Here is a 26640-nt window from a genome sequence, read left to right as displayed (position 1 = left end):
AAGTGGTATAGAGTGCTAGCCTTGAGCAAAAAGAACTGAGGGACAGTGCCCAGGCCCTGAGTTCAAGCCTCATGACCAAAGGGAAAAAAAGAAAAATATGTTTTTATAATTACATCTCCTGAAATGAATACTTTCAGAAAAAAATGCTAGTAGGTAAAAGTAAGTTTTATCCATTTTTTTAAGTTTTATCCATATTTTAAATGCTATATTCAAATTTTGTTTTTTTTAAAATTTGGACTCAATATTTTAGCTTTTCTCCCTCAAGTCACTTTTTTTTTTTTTTGGTCCAGTTGTGGGGCCTGAACTCTGGGCCTGAGCACTGACACTCAGCTCTTCAGCTCAAGGCTAGTGCCCTACCACTTGAGCAACAGCGCCACTTCCGGCTTTTTTCTTTTTGCTTATGTGGTGCTGAGGAATCGAACCCAGGGCCTCAGGCATGCAAGGCAAACTCTCTACCACTGAGCCAACTTCCAAACCCCCCTCAAGTCACCTTTTATATACAGTAAAAACGCTTAGACATAGACATACTTGTTCAAATGTGGTTTAAAAACTTTCTTTTGCTATCTTAAAATGATTGTTTTCTTTCAAAGGCACGAGCAAGGTTAGAATTGAGAGAAGAAGCAACCAAAGAAGATGCTGAGGATATAGTTGAAATTATGAAATATAGGTAAGACTAGAGTTTTAGATGATGGAATTACTTTTTTTTTTTTTTTGCTGGTTCTGAGGCTAGAACTCTGGGCCTTGGGTGCTGTTCCTGAGCTCCTTTTGCTCAAGCCTAAGCACTCCTTACCATTAGAACTATAGCACCACTTCCTGCATCTTCTGTGATTAGAGATAAGAGTCTCATGGACTTTTCCTGCCTGGGCTGGCTTTAAACCATGATCCTCAGATCTCAGCCTCCTGAGTAGCTAGGATTGTAGGTGTAAGTCACAAGCAGCCAGCCTGCTTTTTTTTTTAAACAGTCTTGCTATGTAGCCCAGGTTGACCTCAGATTCTCTCCCTGCCTCAGAATTTTGATAATAGGTACAACCCTACTTCTAGCTCTTAAATGCTGTTTTTAATGAAGTAGCAGTTTCCCATCTCAAATCATATTTTAACTAGACCAGCCAAATCTACTTTGATTTAGCTCATCAGATCATTTATTTTTTTTTATCTGAGAAAACTATACTTTCTTCATATCAAATATTTCTAGCTGTCTCAGTCTTTACATTAAGAATTATTTTTGAATGGGTAGTTCAAATAGTTCTAAAATCAGTTAAAAACTACATCTTTTGAGAAAACTTGCTCATATCTTGTGTACCACCACCCTCTCTCTGCATCCAGATACTAGTTACTTTCCCATAAATAGAATGCTATTTACACTATTCTGTGCTATTTTCAAATTTCTCATATATCCAGAGATAGTTCCTTATGAGGACGCAGAAATCCACCCACCTCCACTTAAAGCTTTACATAGTGTTCTGTTGTCTTTAAACACCATAGTTGGTTTAATTAGTATCCTATTACTGGACACATGTTGGCTCATGCCTCTCATCCTAGCTACTCCAGAGGCTGAGATCTGAGGATTGTGGTTCAGAGCCAGCCCAGGCAGGAAAGTCTGTTGAGACTTTTATTTCCAAAAAAATTCAGAAAAAGCCATAAGTGGTGCTGTGGTTCAAGTGGTGGAGTACTAGCATTGAGCATAGAGAGATTTTCCATGAGATTTTTCACTCAAGGCTAGCAATCTGCCACTTGAGCCACATCTTCATTTCTGGCTTTTTTTTTTTTTTTTTTCCTGGTAGTTCATTGGAGATAAGAGTTTCACTGACACCGGGCGCCAGTGGCTCTTACCTGTAATCTTAGCTACTCAGGAGGCTGAGATCTGAGGATGGCAGTTCAAAGCCAGCCCAGGTGGGAACCTCTGTGAGACTATCATCTCCAATAAACACCAGAAAACAAGAAGTGCTGCTGTGGCCCTTGAACTGAAGAGCTGAGGGACAGTGCCCAGGGCCAGAGTTCAAGCCCCATGACTAACAACAACAAAAAAAGAGTCTCACTGACTTTCTTGCCAAGTCTAGCTTCGAAGTATAATCCTGAGTAGCTAGGATTATAGGCGTGAGCCACCAGCTCCTCGCCTCTACCACCAGAGTTTTGAACTCAAAGCCTTGTACTTGCTCTGTTTGCTTGTTTAGGTGGCACTCTATCACATAAGCCAAATCTCCAGCCTGACTTTTTACTGGGCAGTATTGGAGATCCTGGGCCAACTTACCCAGGTTGGCTTTGAACGTCAATCTTAAGGATTTTAGACTCTGAAGTGGGTAAGATTATAGGTGTGAGCCATTGGTGTCATGAAAAATATTTTTAATCAATAAAAATAAAAACTAGTGTTTTTGTATATTTGATTTTGCTAGTTATTTTAGAGATGAATTCTTGAAGAGACTAGCTTCAGACCGTGATCCTCTGGATCCCAGCCCCTTGAATAGCTAAGATTACAGGCATAAACTATTAGTACCAGCTTAATGTGTTTTTTTTCTGCACCAAGGTATAAACAGTTTTCCCCCTTTGGTAGTACTTTGTTTTGTTTGAGCTTCACATTCTTGCTTGGTTTTTTTGCTAAGGACCTAGTAGTCTTCTACTTGAGCCATATCTCTAGTGCAGCTGGTGCTGGTTTATTGGTAATCTCATACACTTTTCTGCCTGGGCTGGCTTTGAACTTTGATTCTCAGCTTCCTGCGTAGTTAGAATTACTGGTGTGACCCATCAGTGCCTGGCTTTTTTTTTTAAACTTGGCACCTTTAAACTTTTAACTTAGGATATGCTAGGCAGGCAGTCCACTCTATCACTTCAGTCACATTCCCAGTCTAGTACTGGGATTTTGAACTCAGAACCTCATGCTGGAAAGCACTCTACTACTTCAGCTGTGCCTCCAGCCCCGCCCCCCCTTTTTTTTTTTTTGCTAGTCCTAGGGCTGAAACCAGAGCCTGGCCCCTGTCCCTGAGCTTCTTTTGCTCAAGGCTAGCACTCTACAACTTGAACCACAGCACCACTTCCAGCTTTTTCTGTGTATGTGGTTCTGAGGAATCAAACCCAGGGCTTCATGCATACTAGGCAAACACTCTACCACTAAGCCACATTCCCAGGCCAACTCCAGCCCCTTTTGCTCTTACTATTTTTCAAGTAGGCTCTCTTGCCGGCCTCAGACTGAGATCCTTGTACCTATTCTTCCCACATACCTGGCGCAATGATGTGCACCACCAAACATACTTGTTTTTTAAGGTAGGGTCTTGTTGACTTTTGCCAAAGCTTGCCCTCCTGTTTTTACCTCCCATATCCACTTCTGGAATTATAGGTATGAATATTATAGGTATGAATATATGTAAAAAAAGGTTTTTGAATTGGTTCATACGTTCATAGGCTTCAAAATTCAAGAAGTATGTAGTTGAAAGTTTCTTCCTACCCTGTTTAGTAGCTACTCATTTTGTTTTCCTGCCTTAGTGCCAACAAAAACTGAATTTTGTGTGACTTCAAGAGAGAAAGTGCTCTCCAGCCCAGTGTGATGGTGTACCACATTGGATAACTTTTTCCTCCCCTTTCTCAGCATGCTAGGAACTTACTCTGATGAATTTGGAAACCTAGATTTTGAGCGGTCTCAGCATGGCTCCGGAATGAGTAACAGGTCCACAGCAAAAAGATTTATTTCTGCTCTCAATAATATTGCTGAAAGAACTTACAATAATTTATTTCAATTCCAACAACTTCGCCAGATTGCCAGAGAGCTAAATATTCAGGTAGGATAAACTAAATATGTTTTAGAAATAATTAATGTATAGTAGAAAGTAGCCATTTTCTACTTATTTAATATTCAAATCTACCTCTTGTCAAGGTTGTTAGTCTCTTGATAGAGGGAAGTTATTGTGGTGAGACCCACAATAACTGAACAATCCCTGTAGGCAAGTTATAGCCATGTGTTTGACTTCAGTTTTTACCTCTGTTAAGTAGGCATGATTCTACTTCCCTTTCTATGAAATTCTAGCAAAAATCAGTGTAATTGCATTTTAAGCAAGTACGTTTATATGTAAAATTGCCCACAGAATTTCAAAAGATAGCCTAGTTGGGCACCAGTAGCTCACGCTTGTAATCCTAGATACTAAGGAGGCTGAATTCTGAGGACAGGAATTCAAAGCCAGCCGGAGCAGGAAAGTTCATGAGACTCTACCTTCAGTTAACCACCTGAAAACTGAAAGTGGTGCTGTAGCTCAAAGTGGTAGAGCACTAGCCTTGAGCAGAAGAACTCAAGGACAGTACTCAGGCCCTGAGTTCAAGCCCCGCAACCAACCAGAAAAAAAAAAGATAGCTTATATTTTGTTTAAGGCATATAATGTGTGTGTGTGTGTGTGTGTGTGTGTGTGTCTGTGTGTGTACATTTATATATATGCTTTGCCTACTGGGGTACTGTAAGAAAGTACAAATGATTTCATTTTCCAGGAAACCTGACAGTTGTTCATTGTCTGAGAGCCTAATTTCAAAAGCCAGTAATTTGGCATATTTCCTAATGAGCTAATAACTCTTGATGTTTTCTTCTAGGTTGCTGATTTTGAAAATTTTATTGGATCATTAAATGACCAGGGTTACCTCTTGAAAAAGGGCGCAAAGGTTTACCAGCTTCAAACTATGTGAAAGGACTTTCCAAGTCAGGCCCCATAGAGTATTAATAATGAAGATATGCAAAAACAAAACAAAAATCCCCAAAGTTCTCCAGAAAATGATGTCCCAAAAGTATTGTAATAGGAAGGAACTGTTAAGATATGCTCTACTAAGTTAAGAAGGGATAAAGTTATATGTTAATGTTATATATCTCCTCCAAAAGGCTGAAAAGAGCTTTCCTTATTTTACTTTATTTATAGTTATATTTTATAGTTTCACACATGAAATGTCTTATCAGGGTAAGCATTCTGGTAATACGTAAACAAATGAGTGTATGTTCCAATAAAACTTCATTTTTCAACACTAAAGTTTGGTTTCCTAAAAACTTCCTATCAAGAATAAAATGACACTTGCTTTTTAAAATAATGGTTTAATAGTTATGTACAGTGAGTCTGATGTGGCCTACAATCTGTAGACTCTTGATTAGAAGCAACAGAGACTCAAGCAAGAAAAGGATTTTTTTTTTAAAGAAATGTGGTTAGTTTAGACTTGCAAGAAGTCTGAGAACTTAAATCTGGCCTGAAAAGAGTTACAGATACTTTCCTGCCACACAGGTACCAACTTCTCCTGGCCCACCATTGCTAGGCCAGAATGCCCCACCCCCCACCAGAATAGCAACAAACAGACTCTTCTTGGGGCTTCCTTAATTAAATTGCTGAATTTAAGAGAACTCTCATTTTGAAATGATGTGAAGAAAAGTCAAGCCTAAGTTACGTGCCTTGTTCATAAGATGTTAAGGAGTTTTCCTGGCTCTTGAGGGAAGCAGGACCAGCAAACACAGAATTTTCTATATTTTGTGAAAGGATTCAAATGGAACTGGGTTGCCAGCCAAACTACACATACATATACACAGAGACAAATAGATGTGAGCCATTATTGGAAAATCTAAAACACTACTTTTAGCAAACTAGAAGATGAATGAAAAAAATATTTTTTAAAACTGGCAAGATAAAAAGATAGTGGGTGGGTTTATCCTGAATATTTAACCAACGTAAGACAAAAAACATGAATGTGGGGTGATTGCCATAGAACACAATATAAAATTAAAACCTTATTTTTCGTGGGTGTGGGTACCAGGGTTGTAAGATCAGGACCTTCCTCTTACTTAGTTGGCACTCTGCCACTTGAGCCATACCTCCAGCCTTGATTTGTGCTGGTTATTTTGCAGATGGAGTCTCACGGACTTTTCTGCTCCAACTGGCTTTGACCTTCCATTCTATAGATTTCTGAATAGGATTATAGGTTTGAGTTACTGGCGCCCTGCAAAAACCTGATACTAAAATGAAAGCCAAGTACAGTGGTATAATCCCAGCTACACAAGGGCAGAAGCATGAGGATCCAGAGTTCTGAGCAAGCCTGGACAAAAATCTGCAAGACCCTTTCCCAATACAGAAGGGCTGATGTGGAAAGCTTAGAGCCCATGGGTTCAACCTGTACCCACATCAAATCAAATCGGGGATAAAGTAGATAGTGTAAATACAATGTCTTCAAAGTCTAGAGGGTTAAAAGCATATGTCAGCCAGGCAATGGTGGCTCGTGCCTGTAATCCTAGCTACTCAGGAGGTTGAGATCTGAGAATTGTGAGAGCCCAAATTCCAAACTGTGAGATTGGGAATTTGGAAGGTCTCAGAACTCTCATAACACTGGGAGTTTCCTGGAGAGGTCAATAATTCCTGGCTTAATGGGAAGTCAGATTTCTATCCTGGGTGTGGGCTAATTTCACCCTAAACTGCTTGGGAACCTGGGGTAGACTAAGGTTTATGCAAATTGTAAGCTGTTTACTGTTTAGCTCTCATTCACAAGATAGGGAAGTCATCTACCATGTGTACAAAATATTGTCACACTTTGACATACCTTACTTTCTGCATATACTTCCCTATACAAAACCAGTAAAAACCTTGGTTAATGGAACCTTGGGATCTGAAGCTGGCAGAAGGCTACAGGTCTCCCCAAACCTCAGTTCCACTGTCCAGTCTCCATTACTGCCTTGCTCCTGGTCACAGCGGGTTAAGGAGCACAAGGGGGCTTGCAACAGAGTTTGATGGTTTAAAGTCAGCAAGAGCAGAACATACTTGAGGCTAGTATTTCCAATTAGCTACCAAAAGCTGGAAGTAGAGCTGTGGCTCAAGTGGCAGAATGGTAGCCTTGGACAAAAAATGCTTAGGAACAGTACTTAGGCCCTGAGTTCAAGCTTCAGGAACAGCAACAAAAACAAAAAAAAGAGGAAAAGGCTGGAAGTGAAGCTGTGGTTTGACACTATTAGTAGAAAGCTCAGGGACAATATCAGGCCCTGAGTTCAAACCTCAGGACTGGCATTTTAGATAGATAATCAAAAAAGTTAACATCAATGAAAACAAAAAGGAATTACACAATTCATCAGTGTTGGTCAAAGAGGAAACAAAGTTATGGAAAGTCAAATGTTAAGGATATATAAAGTTACATTGGGGAAAGATGACAGAAGTCTAATTTATCAGAAGAAACTGCTCTAGATTTCTGATTCTGTATTTGGTATCCACTAATCACAGAACCAAACAGCCAGAAGTGTAGAAAGCCGACCTGGCCAAAAGCACACAATCCTCGAAATATAACCACAGAGAGGATGGCCTGGCTTCAGCAGTGTAGTGCTCCCTTACTTAGCAAGCGTGAGGCTCTCGATTAAAAACTAGTACTGCTAAAAAGAAAAAATAAAGCATATTCAGTTTGACAAAGTTCTGTAATATGCCTGAACACTGATTGTGTACTATTTTGATTTTAGCAAAAAACAAGATTTTAACCTTTTAGCCTAAGCTTCATTATCTGTAAAAGTAGTAATGGAGCCCATAGTAGATTTGGGAGGATTAGATAGGATAATATTTAGTATAATAGGCAAGCTTTCCCAGTAAACTAGTAATTGGTAATGGACATTTTATATTATTTTGGACATGTGCACTTTCATTTCATGCTCATGAAGAAAAAGGGAGGTGAAATATGGAACTAGAACATTATTTCTGTCAGATACTAATTTAAAACTCCCATTGAGCCTACACAGCATAGTGCACAACTCAGTGTACTCTTTCTGATGACTTTTTTTTTTTAATGAGGGTTCTGGGGCTTGAACTCAGGACCTGGGCTTTGTCTCTGAGCTTTTTTGCTCAAGTCTAGTGCTCTACCACTTAGCCACAGTTCCGCTTCCAGCCTTTTTGGTAGGTAATTGATAAGAATTTGACAGATTTTCCTGCCCAAGCGGACTTGGAACCATGATCCTCCGATAGCAAACCCTCCCTAACCCCCCCAGCTCCCCCTCCCCGCCCCAGGATTTTAGACTGTAGACTGAGATGGCTCCCTGATGTTTTTGCTGCAGCGCACATCCCTCCTTGTCCAGGACCACTGGCCGTCGGGCGTGCATAGACAGAGGTTAAAAAAAAAAAAAAACACAAAATACAAAAAGAAACAAAACAACAAAAATAACAATACTGCTTTTGCAAAGGCATGGACTGTAAATGCCTGCGTCGGCCACCCGGGGGCGCCGGGGAGCAGGTCCACGTTGGTGTCGTAAAAGCGTCGCGAAAACGTCCTTCCTTGGCGGTTCCAGACTTCCTGTATAAGAGGAATGTGCTAGGTCTGGAAATCAGTATGGAGGCCTCAGCCGCCGCGCCTCTCCGCGGTCGCCGGGCCTGCGGGGTGGGCCGGCGCGCCGGACGTGCGGTCTGCTGAGCTCCGTGCGGCTTGCGGGCCCGTGGCGCGGGACATGCTGGCCTGGCGCCTGGCGCGCGGCTCGTGGGGGTCGCTGCGCGCGGCCGCGCGGGCGCCATGGGCGCGGCCGGGCCGGGGGCGCGGCCGCGGGGCGCTGCTGCCGCCCGCCGCCTGCTGCCTGGGCTGCCTGGCCGAGCGCCGCTGGCTGCGCCCGGCCTCGCTCGGCCTGCGGCTGCCGTGGCCCGCTCCGCGGAGCCACTGCTCGGGCGCCGGGAAGGCGGCGTCGGAGCCTGCGGCCGGAGGCGCCGCCGCCGAGCCCGCGAGGGGCCGCTGGGGCCCGTCGAGCACCGCCAGCTTGGTACGTGCCCGGGGTGGGGTGGGGGGATGGCGGAGAGCGATCGACCCCGGCGGGGGGCGGCCACTGGGCCGGGTAGGCCCGCCTCGGAACTTCCCCAGGGTTTCCTGAGAAGTTGGGGGAGGTCACTGGGCCCTCAGCCCTTTCCATCCACACGCCTGGCAGGAAGGGCCGTGGGCGCATTGCATCGGGAGGAGGGTCTTCCGCGGGGTGGGGTGGGGGGCTCACGCGTGCCCTCCTAGCCAGCTCAGGCCGGAAGTTGAGATCTGAAGAGCGAAGTTCCGTAGTCACCAAAAAGCTGGAAGTGGAGCTGCGGCTCAAGTGGTAGAGCACCAGCCTTGAGTGACAAAAGCTCAGGGAAGGCAAGCCGACCCACTGGGTCCTGAACTTTGGCCTCCTTAAAAAGCTAGAAAAGTCTTCTAAAGCATTCCTTTAATGTGTAAGCCACGAAGATACCCAGACCCCTTGGTTTAGTGTTTAACCTAATTTCAGACTCGATTCACTTCACTTTGTGTGTGTGGGGGGGGGGGGGGGGGGAGGCTGTCCCAATGGGGATTGAACTCAGGGTCTCGGGCTTTCCCTTGACCTTTTTGCTCAAGGTTGATGTTCCACGTCTCTCTCCACTTCCAGCCTTCCCCCCTCTCCCCATTTCGATACATACTGTTATATGATAGGTACATAGGCATCGAGCCTTTGTGTTCCTCCTCTAAGAGTATTCCTCCCTTCTATGCCTGGAGTCCTGTATGGTTTATCATACCTCGGTGAACTTTAGATCTAGCGCCCGCATAGGAGAAAACATGTGTCCTTTCTGTGTCTCTGAGCACTTCCAGCTTTTTGCGTGTTGATTGGAGATAAGTCTTCACTGATTTGTTTGCCTAGGCTGGCTTCAAACTCAGATCTCAGCCTTCTGAGTAGCTAGGATTACAGTCCTGAGCTACCATTGCCTACGGCTCTTATTTGACTTTTGTTAACCTTACCCGTTAGGATGGAGAATAGTTTTAATTAGTTGTTAAAAAGTTCTTCAACTTCTAATTACAGACCAAAAAAAGAAAAAGAAAAGATTAGAACTATTCTTAGGCCACAGAGGAGAGTATTTGTCCACCTACCTGCTCAACTACTTCCCAGGCATAAGACCCCCAGAGCTTTTGATGTCATGTTAGCAAGACTCATGCAATTATTACATCTTCAATTGTTAGGTCTTCAGTGGGCCCCTGTGCTGCTTTCATCAGTTTACAGCATGGGTTGAGGCTGCCACATCCTGGCAGGGCTCTCAACTCCCCTACTAGCTAAAGCATGTTGAGGTTTGAATGCTGGAAGCTTTGAAGTTGCCCTCATCCTGGCTGAAGACCTTCCCAGAACGGCTGTAGTTGGTCGAGTATGCCACAGGTTATCTGGTTGGGTAATCTAAGATTAGCTCTCCTCATGTTAGTTTTTAAAACTTTTTACCAGGTCTAATGATTCAAAATTTAAGTGAGATGTTTTAAGTGAGATATTTTATAGGAAGACCAAAAGAACTCCTTTCACTGTTGGAGCAACATTCCATTTTGTTTATTCACCAGTGTGAATGTGGCTGTTTGCCTCCATAGTTATCTGTTGAGTGTTTGTTTCTGGTCTTTCACTTTGTCATCCTATTTTCTCAGTGTTGACCTACCTTCCCCCTTCCCAACTGGTTCTCTGAGTTGCTGGAACACTGGATCAGTATTTGACTTACACTCTGCCGATGTAGTCAACAGACTTACCTTTTTCCCTCTGAACTCTGAAACACTCTAGTCTTTGAGCTTGAATTTGGAATCTATTCTGAGGGTGTTTTCAGAATGTGGTCTTACTTTCAGTTGAAGATCCCAATGTAAAGGATTGTTTGGTGATTGTTCCCTGGAGAATTTGAAGTTGTTCTACAGCTTGCCCATGACAGTATGCTACCACTGACCCCAGTGACAAGCTGAGGTGCTTCCTTGCTGGCTTCTGCTTATAAACACAAACAGTATCTTTAGAGAATGCTTTTTCTTACAGAGTAGTTGATGGAAGTCAAAAAGGTGTCTTTAGAAATGAACTCTTCCACTAGGGGTTTTTCCTCCTAAATTAAAATTCAGACAAGTTGATTACTGATTTAAAAAAAAATGTAAGCTAAGCCGGGTGCTGGTGGCTCACACCTGTAATCCTAGCTATTCAGGAGGCTGAGATCTGAGGATCTTACTCAAAGCCAGCCCAAGCAGGACACTCCATGAGACTCTTATCTCCAAACCTCTCAGAAAACTGGAAGTGGCACTGTGGCTCAAGAGCACTAGCCTTGAGCTGAAGAGCTGAGGGACAGTTTCTAGGCCCAGAGTTCAAGTCCCACAACTGACAAATCCTAGCTATTCCAGAGGCTGAGATCAGAGGATCATGGTTCAAAGCCAGCCTGGGTAGGAAGAGACTTGTATTTCCAGTTAACCACCAAAAAAGCTGGAAATGGAGCTGTGGCTCATGTAGTAGAGCTAGACTAGCATTGAGCTCAAAAGCTCAGGGACAGCATTCAGGCCCTGAGTTCAAGCCCCAGGACTGACACCAAAAAAAAAAGTAATGTAGATATAATGTAGGATTACAGGTATGAGCCATTAGTACCCAGTTTAGGATTTGTTTTTTTTTTGAAGACCAAGTCCCATAGGGTAGAATTAACAGACTTTGATTTAGTAGAGGAAATACCTCAGGCTTTAGGGAAAGGCATTTTCTTGCTTCTTCTTCTTCTTCTTCTTTTTTTTTTTTTTACTTTCTTGTAATGTCTGTTCTAATTCCACTGGGCCAAAAATGCTTGAAGTTTTGAAATACCCTCTAACAAATCAGGTTCTGCTTGGCAAAGAAGAGTTTGTTTTTCAGAGCAGCTGTCAAGAGAGCCCTTTTGCTAGTGCCAGCTTCTAGCAGCTTGGCTCTAAATAAAGTTTCAAGGAATCAAAGCTCTCCATATGGTAGCTGTGAAAACCCTTGGTTCTTAGTTGGGAAAGTCTTATCTGTCCCATGGCTGTTTTGAAGCTATTTACACCGTTTTTCTTCATTCCATTTATCTCCATCTCTTCCTATTTCCACTTTCTCTTAGTAATTTTCTAGCTTTGTGACCAGAGGTTATAGAATTAAATCTGGCTCCCCTTATTCATACCTTCATACACTGTTTATGACATTGAGCATTTTTTTGGTGGATATATTTTCTGTGTTTAAAATAAAATGCCTAAGATTGCTAGTGGGTTCTGTGTATGTATGTGCACGCATGTGTGCATATACCAGTGGTGGGTCTTGAAATCAGGGTCTCTCACACTCATTTGGCTTTTTTGTTCAAGTTTGAGCCATGCTTCCAGATTTTTTTCTTTTGTTGATTGTAGTTTGAACTTAGGGCATGGGTGCTGTCCCCAAACTCTTTCTGCTCAAGGCTGTGTTCTCCCACTTTGAACCATAGTTCTACTTTTGGTTTCTGAGTGGTTAATTGGATATAAGAGTCTCATAGGGACTCTAGCTGGCTTTGAACCATGATCCTCAGATCTCAGCCTCCTGAGTAGCTAGGATTACACACGTGAGCCACTGGCGCCTAACTGCTTCCCAATTTTTGATAGTTAATAGAAGAGTTTCATGGACTTTCCTGTTCAGGCCAGCTTTGAACTGTGATCTTTAGATCTTAGCCTCCTGAGAGTAGCTAGTACTATTAATATGAACCATCAGCTACTGACTCAAACTCAATATTCTTCTGTCATTGTGATGAAACTTTCTGATATATATATGTATATATAGATAGATAGACACACACATATAGGAGTACTTATATATAAATATTAAATTTAAAGTTTGTATAGTATCTTACTTAAATGGATAAAGTGTAGTTTAAGTATGAACTTATGGTTTTTCATTTAAATTTTCTTATGTTTGTGTTTCAGTATGAAAATCCATGGACAATCCCAAACATGTTGTCAATGACAAGAATTGGCCTGGCCCCAGTTTTGGGCTATTTGATTCTTGAAGAAGATTTCAATGTTGCCCTAGGAGTTTTTGCTTTAGCTGGGCTAACTGATTTGGTAAGTTATAAATGTATTGTTGCTTGGCTCCTTTCCAAATCCCAGGGTCTCTACTACTGTCTCAAAATAGCACAGCCTTAGTCAGCTTTTCCTTGGAAGGAAATCTTCAAGATGAATTTGATCTAGTACTTATCTTTAGCATCTGTGTTGGACTGCTTTTATATGATATTGTATAGAGGCCTAGGAGAGGTACCGTTTTTACTCTTGGTTTTAGACTGCTTCATCAAAGAATTACCTCTAAGAATTCCCAAGAGCTAAATGCTTGCTTTAGGAATAAAAATGATGGAGAGAAGCTTTGACTTATTTTTTAATTTGTTGTGATAGAAATACTCTGATCTGCAGCAAGAGTTGATTTTCCTAGTGGAGTTCTTGGAAATAGTAGACTAGTTGTTATGGCCCAGAAAACTAGAATGTGACCTTGTAAAAGAAGCTAGAACTCTGCTCAGCTTTAATGTCAGCAGGAGAGGCTGGGGTTAGCCCATGTATTGGATCTCTGATTCTGCTCCACACCCCTCTTACCTACCCAGCAGGAAATCTTGTCTGGGTTGGGCTTTGGGCATCCTTCCTTCTGCTACTATTTCAGAAGATGGACAGGGGAGAATAGGATGAACCTTTGGCAGTTTTGGAAGAGGAGAGTATTATGGATTTCAAAATAGAACTGGAAGAAATAGTTTTATAGAGAGTATTGAGGGATTTCAAAATAGAACTGGAAGAAAAGACTACATTTTTGTTTCCTGGCCAACTGTCATCATGTATGACATTTGCATTTATCACCCACCTTCTTCCATAAAGGATTAAAAATAACTTACAAAACTCCATGTAAGTGGGGGAAAAGGAAGAGGGAGAACTTCATATCAGGGCAAAATTAGCAGATAGGAATACAAATGGTATTTTGTGTAGGATTGGTCTGAGATCTAAGTGAGCCCTCAGGTAGGCAATAATTTGGTGCTTTTTCAAACCATTTATGTTTAACACTTTTTATTCAGTATATATTTAGTAAGAGTAGAAACTAATTTTCTGTAAATAAAACTTATATAGTATCTTTCCTTGTAATGTCAGCTGTTCTGAGATTATAAACAATATTCTACCTTCCCAGTAGCATTTATAAGTAGATTAGCTGAAGAATTTGAAGGGTAAATTCATTGTTGTATACTATTTCCAAAGAGCCATCGAATACAGTCTTTCAAATTAGCTCTCCTCTTTATCCAGACTCTAGTTCTTATTTGCCTCCAAATCTTTCCATTCTCACAATCTCCTCTTTTTTGTATATGTGCCTACTTTTATCTTTAAAACCTGGAAGTCTCTTCTCATTAGTGGACTTCCAAGCCTGTCAAAGACCTTTATATTGATAATGAATTTTTTTATCTAATAGGCAAAAGGTTTTTTTCGTTATTGGATTCACCTTTCATGTTTTTCTGCTAGTTTGTGGGTTTGTTTTTCTTTTTGTTTTGGAGGGGGTAGAGGTTTAACTGCCACATGAGATTGCAATATTCACAGAGTGGGAGAGGACCTAGTTACCATTTTAAAGAACGTGTTAGATGCTAGATATGGAAACGTAGCTAACGTACTAGGTTGCACACTTACTCTGTGGAGACTTTGACGCTCACAGATTGGCTTCTGTGCAGGTGGCCCTGCCTCACCTATCTCACTACAGGAGGCCAGCGTAGAAGCAGAGCAACTGGGCCGAGAGGCTGGCCTAGGAGAGAGGTGGCAGTGTGGACTGAGTTGGGTTTAGAGCTATAGCTGATGGGTTTGATATAATATTTTGGACAGTGTTGAAATGTGGATAGTTTGGATATGTGGAGTAAAAAGGAATGAGATAGAAACATCAGGCTGCTCCTTTTTCCTCTCTTTCCAGCAGCCAGATCAGTGGAGCAACATTTTCTGGGATGGGCAAACACTGCGGGGGGAGAATTGTGATAAGGCATCAGTTGAGTATTGAATGTATTAGTAAAGTTGGGAGAGTAGAAAAATAGAGTCAAGCTAAAGTTGTTTATAAGTATATGTCTGAGGAATTTTTGTTTTAGCTAATTAATAGATACGGGGTAGGAAAGGAAAGCTTGATGCAAGGGAGATGGGGAAGGGAAGGCAGGAGACAAAACTTGCAAGTGGGAGGAAAGGGTAGGTAGAAGGAGCAGTATGGGGTTGTTGGGAACATGAGCAGGTGCTGATCATTTTTGTTGTGATTCTCCCCTCCCCTCCCCAGGACACTATAGACAGTCATGGACTAGAAAGATGAAGTAGGTCAGAGGTGAGAGGGTAAATTCAAAAGAGAGGTGGAGGATAGAGTGCATTGTGTGTCCAAGGGAGATTGGGGTCATGAATTGGAAGTGAGACTGGGCAGCACATTTGTTTCTTACACAGTGCTCAGGCCCAAGATACACGCTTAGTTTGTGGCAGGGTTGAGATGCTGTGAAGTTGCAGGTGTTTATAAAATGGTGATCTTGAGATTGCCTATGGGTTAGAATAACAATGAAGCTAGGAAGGGTAGTGAATCTGAAAAGTGAGAACTAGCTTCTCTGAGGTCAGAAACTGAATTGACAGCTACAGCTTCCAAGGCCCCAACTCCCCATTCATTCCAGACACTTTGTTAGACAGTAGTACCTGAGTTCCACTGAAGAAGATAGATTACAGCCAGGCACTGGTAGCTCACTCCTGTAATCCCCAGCTACTCAAAGCCAACCCTGGACAGGAAAGTCTGTGAGACCCTTATCCCCAATTAAATATTTAAAAAATACACGCACACATGTATGCGTGCACACACAAGTGGAGCTGTGTCTGAAGTGTTCGAGCCACTAGCTTTGGGCATGAAAGCTCAGGGATGCCAGGTGCCTGTGGGTCATGCCTGTAATCCTAGCAACTAAGGAGGCTGAGATCTGACGATCGTGGTTCAAAGCCAGCCTGGGCAGGAAAGTCTGTGAGACTCTTATCTCCAATAAACCACCAAAAAGCTGGAAGTGGCGCTGTTGCTCAAGTGGTAGAGTGCTCACTTTGAGCTGAACTGCTCAGGGACAGTGCCTAGGCCCAGAGTTCAAGCCCCATGACCAACCAAAAAAAAAAAGCTCAGGGACAACATCCAGGCCCTGAGTTCAAGTCTCAGAACCTGTGTGTGTGCACTCGCACACACACACACCCAAAATAGAAAATAGATTGCTCCAGTGGTGGTATATCTAATGACTGCTCTTTTTTTGAGGATTTACCAAGCGCTAAGCCCTGGATACAAATGATCGTCACATTTTGTGCCGATGGTTCTTTGGTAAGTAGGTAATATGTCTTTCAGATGAGGAAACTCAAAGAGAAACCAAGTAACTTCACCAAGGTAATACAGGCAGGAGACAAGACTTGAAGCAGTTCTGTTCTGCTGCAGAGAGCAAGTTGTTATCACTGTCCTGTACTACTGCTATCTCCCTTCAGTCACTGCAGTACTTGGATATGGAGGACTTGCTTATCCTGTAAAAGGGCTTAATTATATCTGAATTAATCGGCTCTTCTTTTAGAAACAAATAGAAAAAATTTAAACAGTTGCTGAAGATTGAAGTCAGTTCCTGGGGTGAACTAGGAATTGTTTGCTTGTGTAGCATGCATAGGCAGTACTTGTTCTCAGTCTTTTTTTTTTTGGCTCCAGGGTGACCACATCTTTCCTTTCCTCATGTTAGGTAGTATATCTAGGTTTTTGTGGTAAGATTTCAGATATTTCAGTGCTATCAACTAGTCATTATTTAAAGCTCTGGTGAATCAAATTAAACTAACCATGTAAGTATCAACACTTTAGCTAGGCAGCTGTTAGTCCACTACAGGTAATACCAGTATAGTCAGAGCATAGAATTAATAGTGATACTGAACAAGTAAATTTTAAAATTGAAAATATTGTTATAACTTAAGGAGGTAGATCATATTATAGAAAGTAGTTAGGGGTTGTGAAACTTAGTCCTGCACTTAAAGATAGTCTCTCCAACTAAAAGCAGCTATTTGGATTGTAGTGAAAATAGCCCAGGCTTCAGAAGAGCTTCTTGAAGCTCACCTGTAATTACAGCATGCTGGAGGCTGAGGCAGAAGGATTAAGAGTTTGGGGCCAGCCTAAGCTACTTATCAAAGACCTTGTTTCTCTCACCCCAGGCCCCCAAGAAAGAGGCTCTGTCAGTCATGCTTCCTGGGAGTGTTTCATGAGTTACTTACATGTCTAGATTTGTATATGGGTTCATCCCACAATAGGGCATTATGAAAATAGTCAAGAAGTAAGTAGGGGGGGAGGGCTGGGGGGCTGAGAAGGTGGCTCAGTGGTAGAGTGCTTGCCTTGTATACATGAGGCCCTGGGTTCAATTCCTCAGCACCACATAAGCAGAAAAAGCTGGAAGTGGCGCTGTGGCTCAAGTGGTAGAGTGCTCACCTTGAGTTGAAGAGCTGAGGACAGCGCCCAGGCCCAGAGTTCAGGCCCCACGACCAGCCAAAAAAAAAAAGTGGGAGGGCTAGGGGGAAGGGGGAAGGGGGGATGGCGGTAACAGAAAAACAGGAAATTGTTTTTAGGTCAGCTGCTAATTTAAATGTATCTCCATAAAAAAGGCATTTGTAAAAAACAAGCAATTTATATTAACGTTTTATGAAAGTATAGTTATTATTCTAGTTTCTCTTAAGTTTCAAGATATACTCTATTCCTATCATGCCATTTATAAAAAACACTTCTATTTTCAGTTGGATGGATTTATTGCTCGAAACTGGGCCAATCAAAAATCAGCTTTGGGAAGTGCTCTTGATCCACTTGCTGATAAAATACTTATCAGTATCTTATATGTTAGCTTGACCTATGCAGACCTTATTCCAGGTAAGAGACGCCATCATGCGTACTTTTAAACAGAACAGGGGAGAAGGACACCAATCAGCCTAGCATTTCTCTTGAAACACACAATTTTTGTTCCCAAAATATATTTTTCAACTTAAACTGTTTCCCAAATTTTAAACTGTTTTTGCTGTCAAGCTGTTTTATAATTAATGTCCTAGTTGAAATTGTTTACAACTGAAATTTAGTAAAAATTTCACAGTGACAATTCTTAATACTCTAGAATCTTTTGGTGCTATACTTTTTTTATTTTAATTATATTTTTTTATTGTGATTAAGTGATTACACAAATTTCACAAATTTATAGTTTTGTGAGATAGTGATATTTAGTTAAAGTCATAAAACACATTCTAATTCATGGGCAAATTATTAATATTATATAAAATATTTTAATACCTAGTGCTTTGAAAGTAATGTAGTGTTTTCCTAATTATTAAATACAGTTTAATCATAATAAGAACTGTGGATTTCTGAGGATATGCATAAAATTTCACCTTACTAGACACTTAAATAATTTCCAATCATACATCCAGGTGCATTTTCTGAATATTTACTCCAGCTAGAATTTTATAATCTCTAATTGAACGTGCTTTTCTATATGCTCACTTTCTACTTCAGCTGTTTTCTCAATCAGATTTCCTTTCTCAATTCAGGCTAATCTGGTTTTTCTTCTAGAGATAGAAATAGTTCTTAGAACACAGCAGCTGCCATTTGGCCCTTGATGTCTATCATTACCAACATTGGTAGAAGAAGTGCCAGGGGTGTGTTAAACTTCCGAGTTCCCAATCCAAAGTAAAAATTAATTAAATTGTTTTTGTGTGCTGCTTTGGAAGTTAGACTTGGGGTATGAATGTGATTCTTGGGACTGAAGGGAAGGGACACTCTAATTGTAAAAATGTAAATAATTTTTAGGAAAAAAGCCTATAGAGAATTCTGTGGACATTCAGAATTTATTACATCTTTTTGTTCAGACTGGCCAGTCCCTTGTCCTGTTAAACATAGAAATTATGTCTAGCTTTTTGCATGGAATGTTGCTTCACTTAAGCCCAAGCTGGGACTTTCTTCACTATGATTCTCACTGTTTCCATTTTCTTTCCTTTATGTTACGTATTTCCTTTTGGCTAAGTGCTCCCTGTAGTGGAATGCATCCTCCAATTGTTTTCTGTAAAAGGATGCAGCCTGGCAGCAACATTTTTTGAAAGTCTAGGGCATCTAAAATGTCTTTATTCTACCCTCCATACAGTTGAACCATGCAGTGTTCTTCTTTCATTCTACTTTCCATACAGTTTTTCACTCAGAATTTTGAGGACTCTGTTCTACAGGGTCCAGATTTCATCTTGCGATAGAAGTCGTATATCACTCCCATACCTTTTCTTTTCTATGTGATTATGTTTTGAATTAGAAATCTGTAAAGGTGTTTTTTTTCCCCCTGGTTGGTCTTTTTAAATTTTTTCTCTCTTTAAATAAAACAAAACATGCTGATGCTTTATGCCTGTAATCCTAGCCACTCAAGAGGCTGAGATCTGTGAGATCTGAGGATCACACAGTTCGAAGCCAGCTGGGGCAGGAAAGCCCATGAGACTCTTACCTAAGACATATGTATTTTTTACTGTTACACTTCCTGATGTAGCTGGGATGACAGATATACTCCCATCATATCCAGCTTTTTCTGTTAAGATTAAGATCTCATGTATATTTTCCCTGGGCTGTGATTCTCCTTGAATTATACACACAGCTTCTGCATTCACTTGAATCTCCCATTTATTTTCTTTTTTCATCTTTTGATCAGCTTCTTAATTACTGAGAATGGACTAACATTCCCTTCTGTGTGTCTTAATTTTTCACTATTTTCCTTCTCATTTGTAATTTTGCTTCATTATCTTTTGTAGTCTTGATGTTAAATGCATATACATTGGACTTGTATCTTCTTGATGAATTGAATGTTTCATCCAGAAACATTTGTTACATCAGGCAGTTGCAGGTAGTAAAATGAGTCCAGAGATGTTTATTGCTAGCTCACTTGCTGAGTTAGAGCCTAGTGCACTGCCCCAAGCAATTCTGAGTTCCATGGACCTACCTTCCTGCACAGATGCAGGCTTGCGTGGTTATCATACATTATTTTTAATTTGCATGGGTTTGTTAAATTTTAATAATGTGAATTGTGTGTTCAGAGTTTACCAGGTAATGGTTACTATAGAAAAGTTTTATAAGGTTAAAAAATGTCTTATAGGGTGGGGGGAGGCTAGGAAGGGATGGGAAGGGGAAACAAAGGAGGAGGCTACAATGCTTGATAAGAAATGTACTCATTATCTTGCCCATCTAATTGTAACCCCTCTGTACAGTATTTTCACAATAAAAAATCAATAAATAATTTTAAAAAAATGTCTTATAGCTGGGCATTGGTAGCACACTCCTGTAATCCTAGCTGCTCAGGAGGCTCAGATCCGAGGATCGCCATTCAAAGCCTTGGCAGTAAAGTTCGTGAGATCTTATCTTCAATTACCACCAGAAAATGGGAAGTGGCGCTGTGGCTCAAGTGGTAGAGCACTAGCCTTGAGCTGAAGAGCTGAGGGACAGCACCCAGGCCCAGAGTTCAGGCCCCACAGCTGATCAAAGAAAAATGTTTTATAACATTATAAAAGTGCTACTAAAAATCATTGTTTGATTTTTTTTTTTCCCTAGCCTAATACAGTTATGTCTTATTTGTTCCAAATTCCTGTTGTAATAGTGCCATCTTTTAGAGGACTAGGCCAAAGATCAACAACTATAACCAGTAGAGACTTAAAGATTAACTTCATAATTAATTGGTGAGATAGTATTCAAAATGCAGAGCCAATGGAATGTCAGAACTGCAGGACACCATAAATCAGTCTCAAATAATGTATGCATCATTTGAAGGTAGTAAAAAAGAAATATATGTGATCCTTTTATTTGGTAGTTAAAACAAGTTGAACCGAGTTTTGGGGTTCTTATTTTTGTTTTCTGAATTTTTTTTTCAGTACTAGAGTTTGAATTCAAGGCCTTGAGCCTGTCAGGCAAGCACTGAGCACTTGAGCAATGTGCCCACTCCCTTTTTGCTTTTGCTGATTTCAGATAGGATTTCACATTTATGTCTTAGCTGGCGTGGAATGTGACCTTCTTTGTGTTTCCCACATAGGACAGGCATGCACTGCTGTGCCCAGCTTTCTCCCCCCCCCCCCCCCCCCCCCCCCCTTCACTGATTGAGATGGAGTCTTAAACTTTTTGCTCAGGCTGTCTTTGAACCAGAATCCTCCCAGTTTCCACTTCCCAAGTACTTAGGATTATAGCTATGAGTCACTACACTCTGCTGACCTGGATTCTGGCTTTTTAAAAATGTTTTTCAGAGGAGTGCCTGTTGATCATACCTGTAATCCTAGCTGCTAAAGAGGCTAATATCAACAATGGTTTGAAGCCAGCCTAGGGAGAAAAGTTTAAGACACTCCATTTGCAAATATCCAGCAGGGGCTGGAGGCATGGCTTACTTGGTAGAGGCCAATTAGAAGCAAGCAAGCCAAGTGAGAACATGAAGCACTGAATCCAAGCCCCAGAACAACACCAGCAGCAAATTCTTAGCTGAGCTCCTATGTATGGCCAAGCATTCACCAGGCTCCATTTCAACTAATGGCTGGGCTTGGTAGCACATGCCTAACCCAGTTCCTCAGGCTGGACTTGAGAATCAGAGTTCCATGCAACCCCCAGCAAAAAAAGGCCAGAAGATCTCATCTCAGCAGAAAAAACTGGATGTGGTAGCACATGTCATTCATCCCAGCTACAGTGGGAAGTGTGGCTAGGAGGGTGAACCAGACTGGCTCAAGTGGTAGGGAAAGCTCCTGCCTAGCAAAAAGGAACACTTTTTTTTTTTTTTTCTTATAAAAGATACAGGTTTGTGGGTAGAACTTCCTATAGTAGAGAAGGATATAGTCCTATGAGGGGCACCCTGCAATGACAGGAATATCCTCAGACTTGGATATATGGAACATTTGGTTAGGGTTTCTCAACTGGTAAAGTCAAATGTGCCAAGTCAGTGCAAATATTCCAGTATCTGAAAAACATTGAACTCTGTCCTAAATACTTTGGATAAGAGATACTCAGCCTATAGGAAAACTATTGAGAAGTTGAATTCATCAAATGCCTGGGCAAGGTGGAGAGTACTGGATGCTGAGGGAGGAACTGGTTAGACAGGGGCAAAAATAGATCTGTTTCTGTACAGATAATACATATAACAAATGTACTTCTTGTAGTGTAAAATGCAGATGTAGGTATTTAAGCTCCCAAGACTCTTCTGTTTTACGTCTTTTTAAATCTTCTTTCCTTATCATCTCTTTCCATTTTTCCCTCGTGAGTATGGTGAACATTTCTCCCAACTCAAAAAGATGATGAGAAAGTAACAAGGGAGAGAAGAGGGGAGCAGGGTCTAGGGAAAGCAACAAAGGAGGCAAACAAGGATTGTCATTCAAGGTGTCATTCCAAAGCTTAGTCTGTACTTAACTTTCATTTTAAAAAAGATTATGAAGCTGGGCACTGGTAGCTCACATCCGTAATCCAGTTCAAAGCCATCCCAGACAGGAATGTGTAGGAGATACTTCAATAAACTATCTCTTCCCCCATCCCCCTTACAAAACAAAAAACAAACAGAAGTGGAGCTCTTCTGGCTCAAATGGTAGAGAGCTGGCCTTGATTCAAGGACAGTAGGACAGTGCCCAGGCCATGAGTTCCAGCTCTAAGACACACACACACACACACACACACGCACACACACACACACAGAGGTTCTTACTGCAGAAGGATACTAAATCAATAAATAAATTTTCATTATGAAAAACATCAGTTTGTGGTAAAACTAAAATAAGGTTTTATTATAGAAATATGTATATAATTTTCAAAGTCCTTATTATATTTTTTTTGTATTTGATTTTCAGTTCCACTTACTTACATGATAATTTCAAGAGATGTAATGTTGATTGCTGCTGTTTTTTATGTCAGATACCGAACTCTTCCAACACCCGTGAGTTTGTTTCCGAAAATACTCTTTTTGCATTACTCGCAACTTAAAGCAAAAATTTAAAGATCTGTTCTACTATATGCTATTTAACTTGCAAGAATAATTCATGGCAGTTATTACTGATTTCTTAACAGGAGTTTTATAGCCAGAAGTTTTATACCTTGCTGACTGAATTGCACTGAGATAGTTATTTAGTGAACATGTGACTAGTCAATATTAAAAGGACTTAGAAGCAATATTAAAAGGACTTATGTCATCTTTGGAGGTGTTTCACAGAGCCCCAAGCCCTGTTGCTGTCTTACTAACCTCTAGCCTCTGTGATGGATTGAGAGCTGGTTTTTAAAATCCACGGGGTGTGAGCATGAGTGGTTTGCTGATAACACCCTTTCATTGGTTCTGTGAACATTTTGAGTGCCTAAGCATCACATGGTAACCACTATTGCTTTCCAGTCCAGTAAAAAATAGAACTTATGAAAGAAATAAGAGGTAAAGAAGTTTCATTGAATTTATTTAATAAAAGATATGGGCTGGGAAGGTGGCTTAGTGGTAGAGCGCTTGCCTTGCATGCCTGAGGCCCTGGGTTCGATTCCTCAGCACCACATAAGCAAAAAGAAAAAAGCCGGAAGTGGCGCTGTGGCTCAAGTGGTAGAGCGCTAGCCTTGAGCTGAAGGGCTGAGGGACAGTGCCCAGGCCCAGAGTTCAGGCCCCACGACCAGACCCAAAAAAAAAAAAAAAAAGATATGTGGTTAAGCAAACTTTTTGATAGCTATTAGAATTTTATGGGTAATGGAGGAATGAAAAAATTATAAATTGTAAAGACTTATTTTCAGTAGCCTATGTATGATTTGAAAAGAATGTCAATACCACTCATTTAATATAAGGAAGATGCATGTAAACGGCCAGGCATATATGGTAAATATTCAGCAGCTGTTACATCTATAAATAGCAGTGTTTGTTTTAAACTTGAACAATAAATTGAAACTCTCTCGTTCTCTTGTCTTTTTGCCAGAGAACACTAGCTAAGTATTTCAATCCTTGTTATGCTACTGCTAGGTTAAAACCAACGTTCATCAGCAAGGTAAGAGACACATGCAATGTTCCAGTTATTCCTTTGTGGATTTTTTATAATGAGTGTAAAACTTGTAGAGAAGAGTATTGAAACTAAGACAAATTTAAAGACATTGACTGGAGAGGATAGAGATTGGGTTAGGAAGACAACTTTAACCCAAGTCTCTTGTCCTTTTGTTTTTGGACCCTAAATACAACATTTTACCTTGTGTTTGTGGTCTGAGCGTTTAAGCCTTCAATTAGATAATAGGTCCAGAAAAGTAGATGGGAGTTGAAATGCAATTGCATAAGGAGTTTTCTCTCTCCCTCCCTACAGTAAAAATACCAAGTAATTATAAAGTTGTTTCATACAAAGATTGGCTTTCCTGCAAAAGGGGGTTGGAGAGTTTTATTTCCTAATAAACAAGTATTGTTCTTAAGTTGTTCATTCTGCTTCCTTGAGTCTTTCAGGATAACAACTGTACACAAAATATTTTGCTCATAAAGGGATACTACAAATGCCTCTTAATCTGTATTCCTTTCCTCAGAAGTCTTGGTGTAGTTGCTAAGTCACCCTTTTGACTTGGCCCTTATGACAGATTTAACAGATGGGAGAGGCTGAACATTTGTGGAGCAGAGGAATTGTTGCTTTTGTAGGAGTAGGCCTCTCTGTGTGTTACATAGGAGCTGCTTTGGCTTCATGTGACTTGTATTAAGCACAGCAGTTTGGGTGTAGCACTCCATAGAAAGTAGAAAATGCACCAAATGAATTCTCATTCTTGTGGGAAATCCTCCAGACAAATTGTATCATGTACTTTCAAAAATACAGTGGGATGGATCCTTGTTAATTTGGTTGTATGTGGATAATTGAACTAAGGTGCTTCTTTACACACATCACCCACTGTTGCATATTCACAAACTTCCACAGCATGCTTCTCATGATCTGTGGATGGTGTTCTTAGACTGGAACTAGACCGGATCTGCTTCTGTTTTCTCTAATCAGTGCTGTCTTTTAGGGGTAGGGAATCCTGCTTATTATCTCCAGAGGCTTCAAAGATGTAATACATTTTGGAGATGACCTTCCTAATACTACTATCCCCATGGTCCCCGTACTAAGTAGGAATTGAACTTGGGGTTTACTTTATGAGCATCTTACTTAGGGATGACAGGCACAAACCACTGTGCCTGGACATTGAGTAAGATAGAATCTTATGAACTTTTATTTTCCAGCTAGCCTTGAACCTATTACCCTTGATCTCCACCTTCCAAGTAGCTAGAATTAGAGGCTTGCTTGAGCATTTGGTGCCTAGTGTTTTTCAGGTGGTTTTTTTTTGGTCATTTGTGGAGCTTGAACTCTGGGTCTGGAACTGTCCCTGAGCTTTTTTTCAAGGCTAATGCTCTACTACTTTGGGCTATTAGCACCATTTCTGATGATCTGGTGGTTAATTGGAGATAAGAGCCTCATGGACTTTCCTGGGCTGGCTTTGGAACTGTGATCCCCAGATCTCAGCCTCCTGAGTAGCTAGTATTACAGGCGTGAGCCACCAGCACCCAGCTGTATTTCAGTTTTTTAACTCATAGGACTTCACAGGTAGACAAGTAAAAAAGGATCTTTGGATAAGGCACCAGGAAAAGAATTTTGCAGTATTATTGAACTGCTGTGGAACTCAAGGTAGTAGTATTTCTGCTAGCTGCCGTTACCCTCACTGTGAAGGACAGCTGTGTGCACAGGTGGGTCTGAGTGAGGCTGACCCTTGGTGTCCTCACCCGGGAACGTTCACTGCTTTGGCTATTGCATTCTAAGAGTACATCTTAAAACAGGATCCACTTGACACTGACATTCACTTCTTTTTTTTTTTTTAAGGTAAATACAGCAGTTCAGTTAATCTTGGTGGCAGCTTCTTTGGCAGCTCCAGTTTTCAATTATGCTGACAGCATTTATCTTCAGATATTGTGGTAAGCTAAATAAATTACTTTGAACATGTCAATCAGATGGATTTTTATTTTCTGTACCTATCCTGGGGCTTGAACTCAGGACATAGATGCTGTTCCTGAGCTTTTTTACTAAAGCTAGATTATTCTACCACTTGAGCCACAGCTCTGCTTCCGACTTTTTGGAAGTTTGTTGAAGTTTGCTGGAGATAAGAGTCTCACAGACTTTTCCTGCCTGGGCTGGCTTTGAACCACAATTCTTAGAGCTCAGACTCCTGAGTAACTCAGATTACAAGCATTAGCCACCAGTGCCTGACTTATGTAAGATTTTTGTTTGTTCTTTTACCTCTTTTGGTACTGGGGATTGAACCCAGGATATTTGCTTTGCCACTGAGCTATATCCTAGCCCTTATATACGATTTTATTTACATTATGGTTCCATAGTTAAAGCTTTTAGTTTGACAACCAAATCCTGTTTGTTTCCTTTCATAAAAGGTGCTGTACAGCTTTCACCACAGCTGCATCTGGTTATAGCTACTATCATTATGGTCGGAAAACTGTTCAGGTGATAAAAGGCACATGAAAATCACCCACCAGCATCAGCAAGGAAGCAGTGTACATCATCGGCAGCAGCCCCAGTGGAAATCTACAGGAGTTACCCTGTTTTGGTGTTCAGCTTGAAAAGGGACTTGTCAGAACAAACCATGTCATCAAAATTGAAGTAGTGTACATTGAAAATAAGCTTGATCATGGGCATGTGCAGAATTTCCAGTGTATTTTTAAATACAAATAAAACTGTAATTTAGAATTTTTAATCTTAGCTTTCTTGAATAATTTATAATTGACTTATTCCAATTATTGTCTGCCTGTTTTATGTTTGGTTTTTTTTTTTTTTTAAAGAAATCAGCATGGAGACTGAAGAGTTGACATTTCTCTAAGTGGAATTTCTGTTGTTTTCAAAGCAGTGGGAATATATTATCTTACACGACTTCATTATATGTTTGAGTGTTTTGAGTTTTAGGTCTGTAGACACAGGCATAGTTCATGTGGTTCACATTAG

General features: G+C 40.9%; 2 protein-coding genes across 5 annotated transcripts in view; both read left to right on the top strand.

Annotated features, from left to right (window-relative positions):
- The window catches only part of Mcm8 (minichromosome maintenance 8 homologous recombination repair factor), a 38850-nt gene extending 33859 nt beyond the window's left edge, over positions 1-4991 (top strand). For all 3 annotated transcript variants that reach the window (XM_042694414.1, XM_042694415.1, XM_042694416.1), the window contains 3 exons: positions 591-667; positions 3578-3767; positions 4564-4991. In XM_042694414.1, coding sequence (XP_042550348.1) covers positions 591-667; positions 3578-3767; positions 4564-4656 — 360 coding nt within the window. In that variant the 3' untranslated portion in view covers positions 4657-4991. The remainder of the gene's footprint in view (positions 1-590; positions 668-3577; positions 3768-4563) is intronic.
- A 3275-nt stretch (positions 4992-8266) lies between these two features.
- Positions 8267-26395, top strand: Crls1 (cardiolipin synthase 1). 2 transcript variants are annotated; one of them, XM_042694548.1, is made up of 7 exons: positions 8267-8713; positions 12607-12744; positions 17434-17563; positions 22519-22604; positions 23611-23679; positions 25513-25604; positions 26076-26395. In XM_042694548.1, the coding sequence occupies exons 1-7, from the start codon at positions 8411-8413 to the stop codon at positions 26161-26163; spliced, it is 906 nt and encodes a 301-aa protein (XP_042550482.1). In that variant the 5' UTR covers positions 8267-8410; the 3' UTR covers positions 26164-26395. The 2 variants fall into 2 exon arrangements, with proteins under 2 accessions (XP_042550482.1, XP_042550483.1); XM_042694549.1 differs by having other exon boundaries at positions 8640-8701; positions 12604-12744.
- The last annotated feature ends 245 nt before the right edge of the window (positions 26396-26640 follow it).

The sequence above is a fragment of the Dipodomys spectabilis genome, unplaced genomic scaffold (genome assembly GCF_019054845.1).
Source record: "Dipodomys spectabilis isolate Male_0828 unplaced genomic scaffold, ASM1905484v1 ptg000175l, whole genome shotgun sequence".
NCBI classification, from domain to species: domain Eukaryota; kingdom Metazoa; phylum Chordata; class Mammalia; order Rodentia; family Heteromyidae; genus Dipodomys; species Dipodomys spectabilis.
This window is presented reverse-complemented; position numbering and strand designations above follow the sequence as displayed.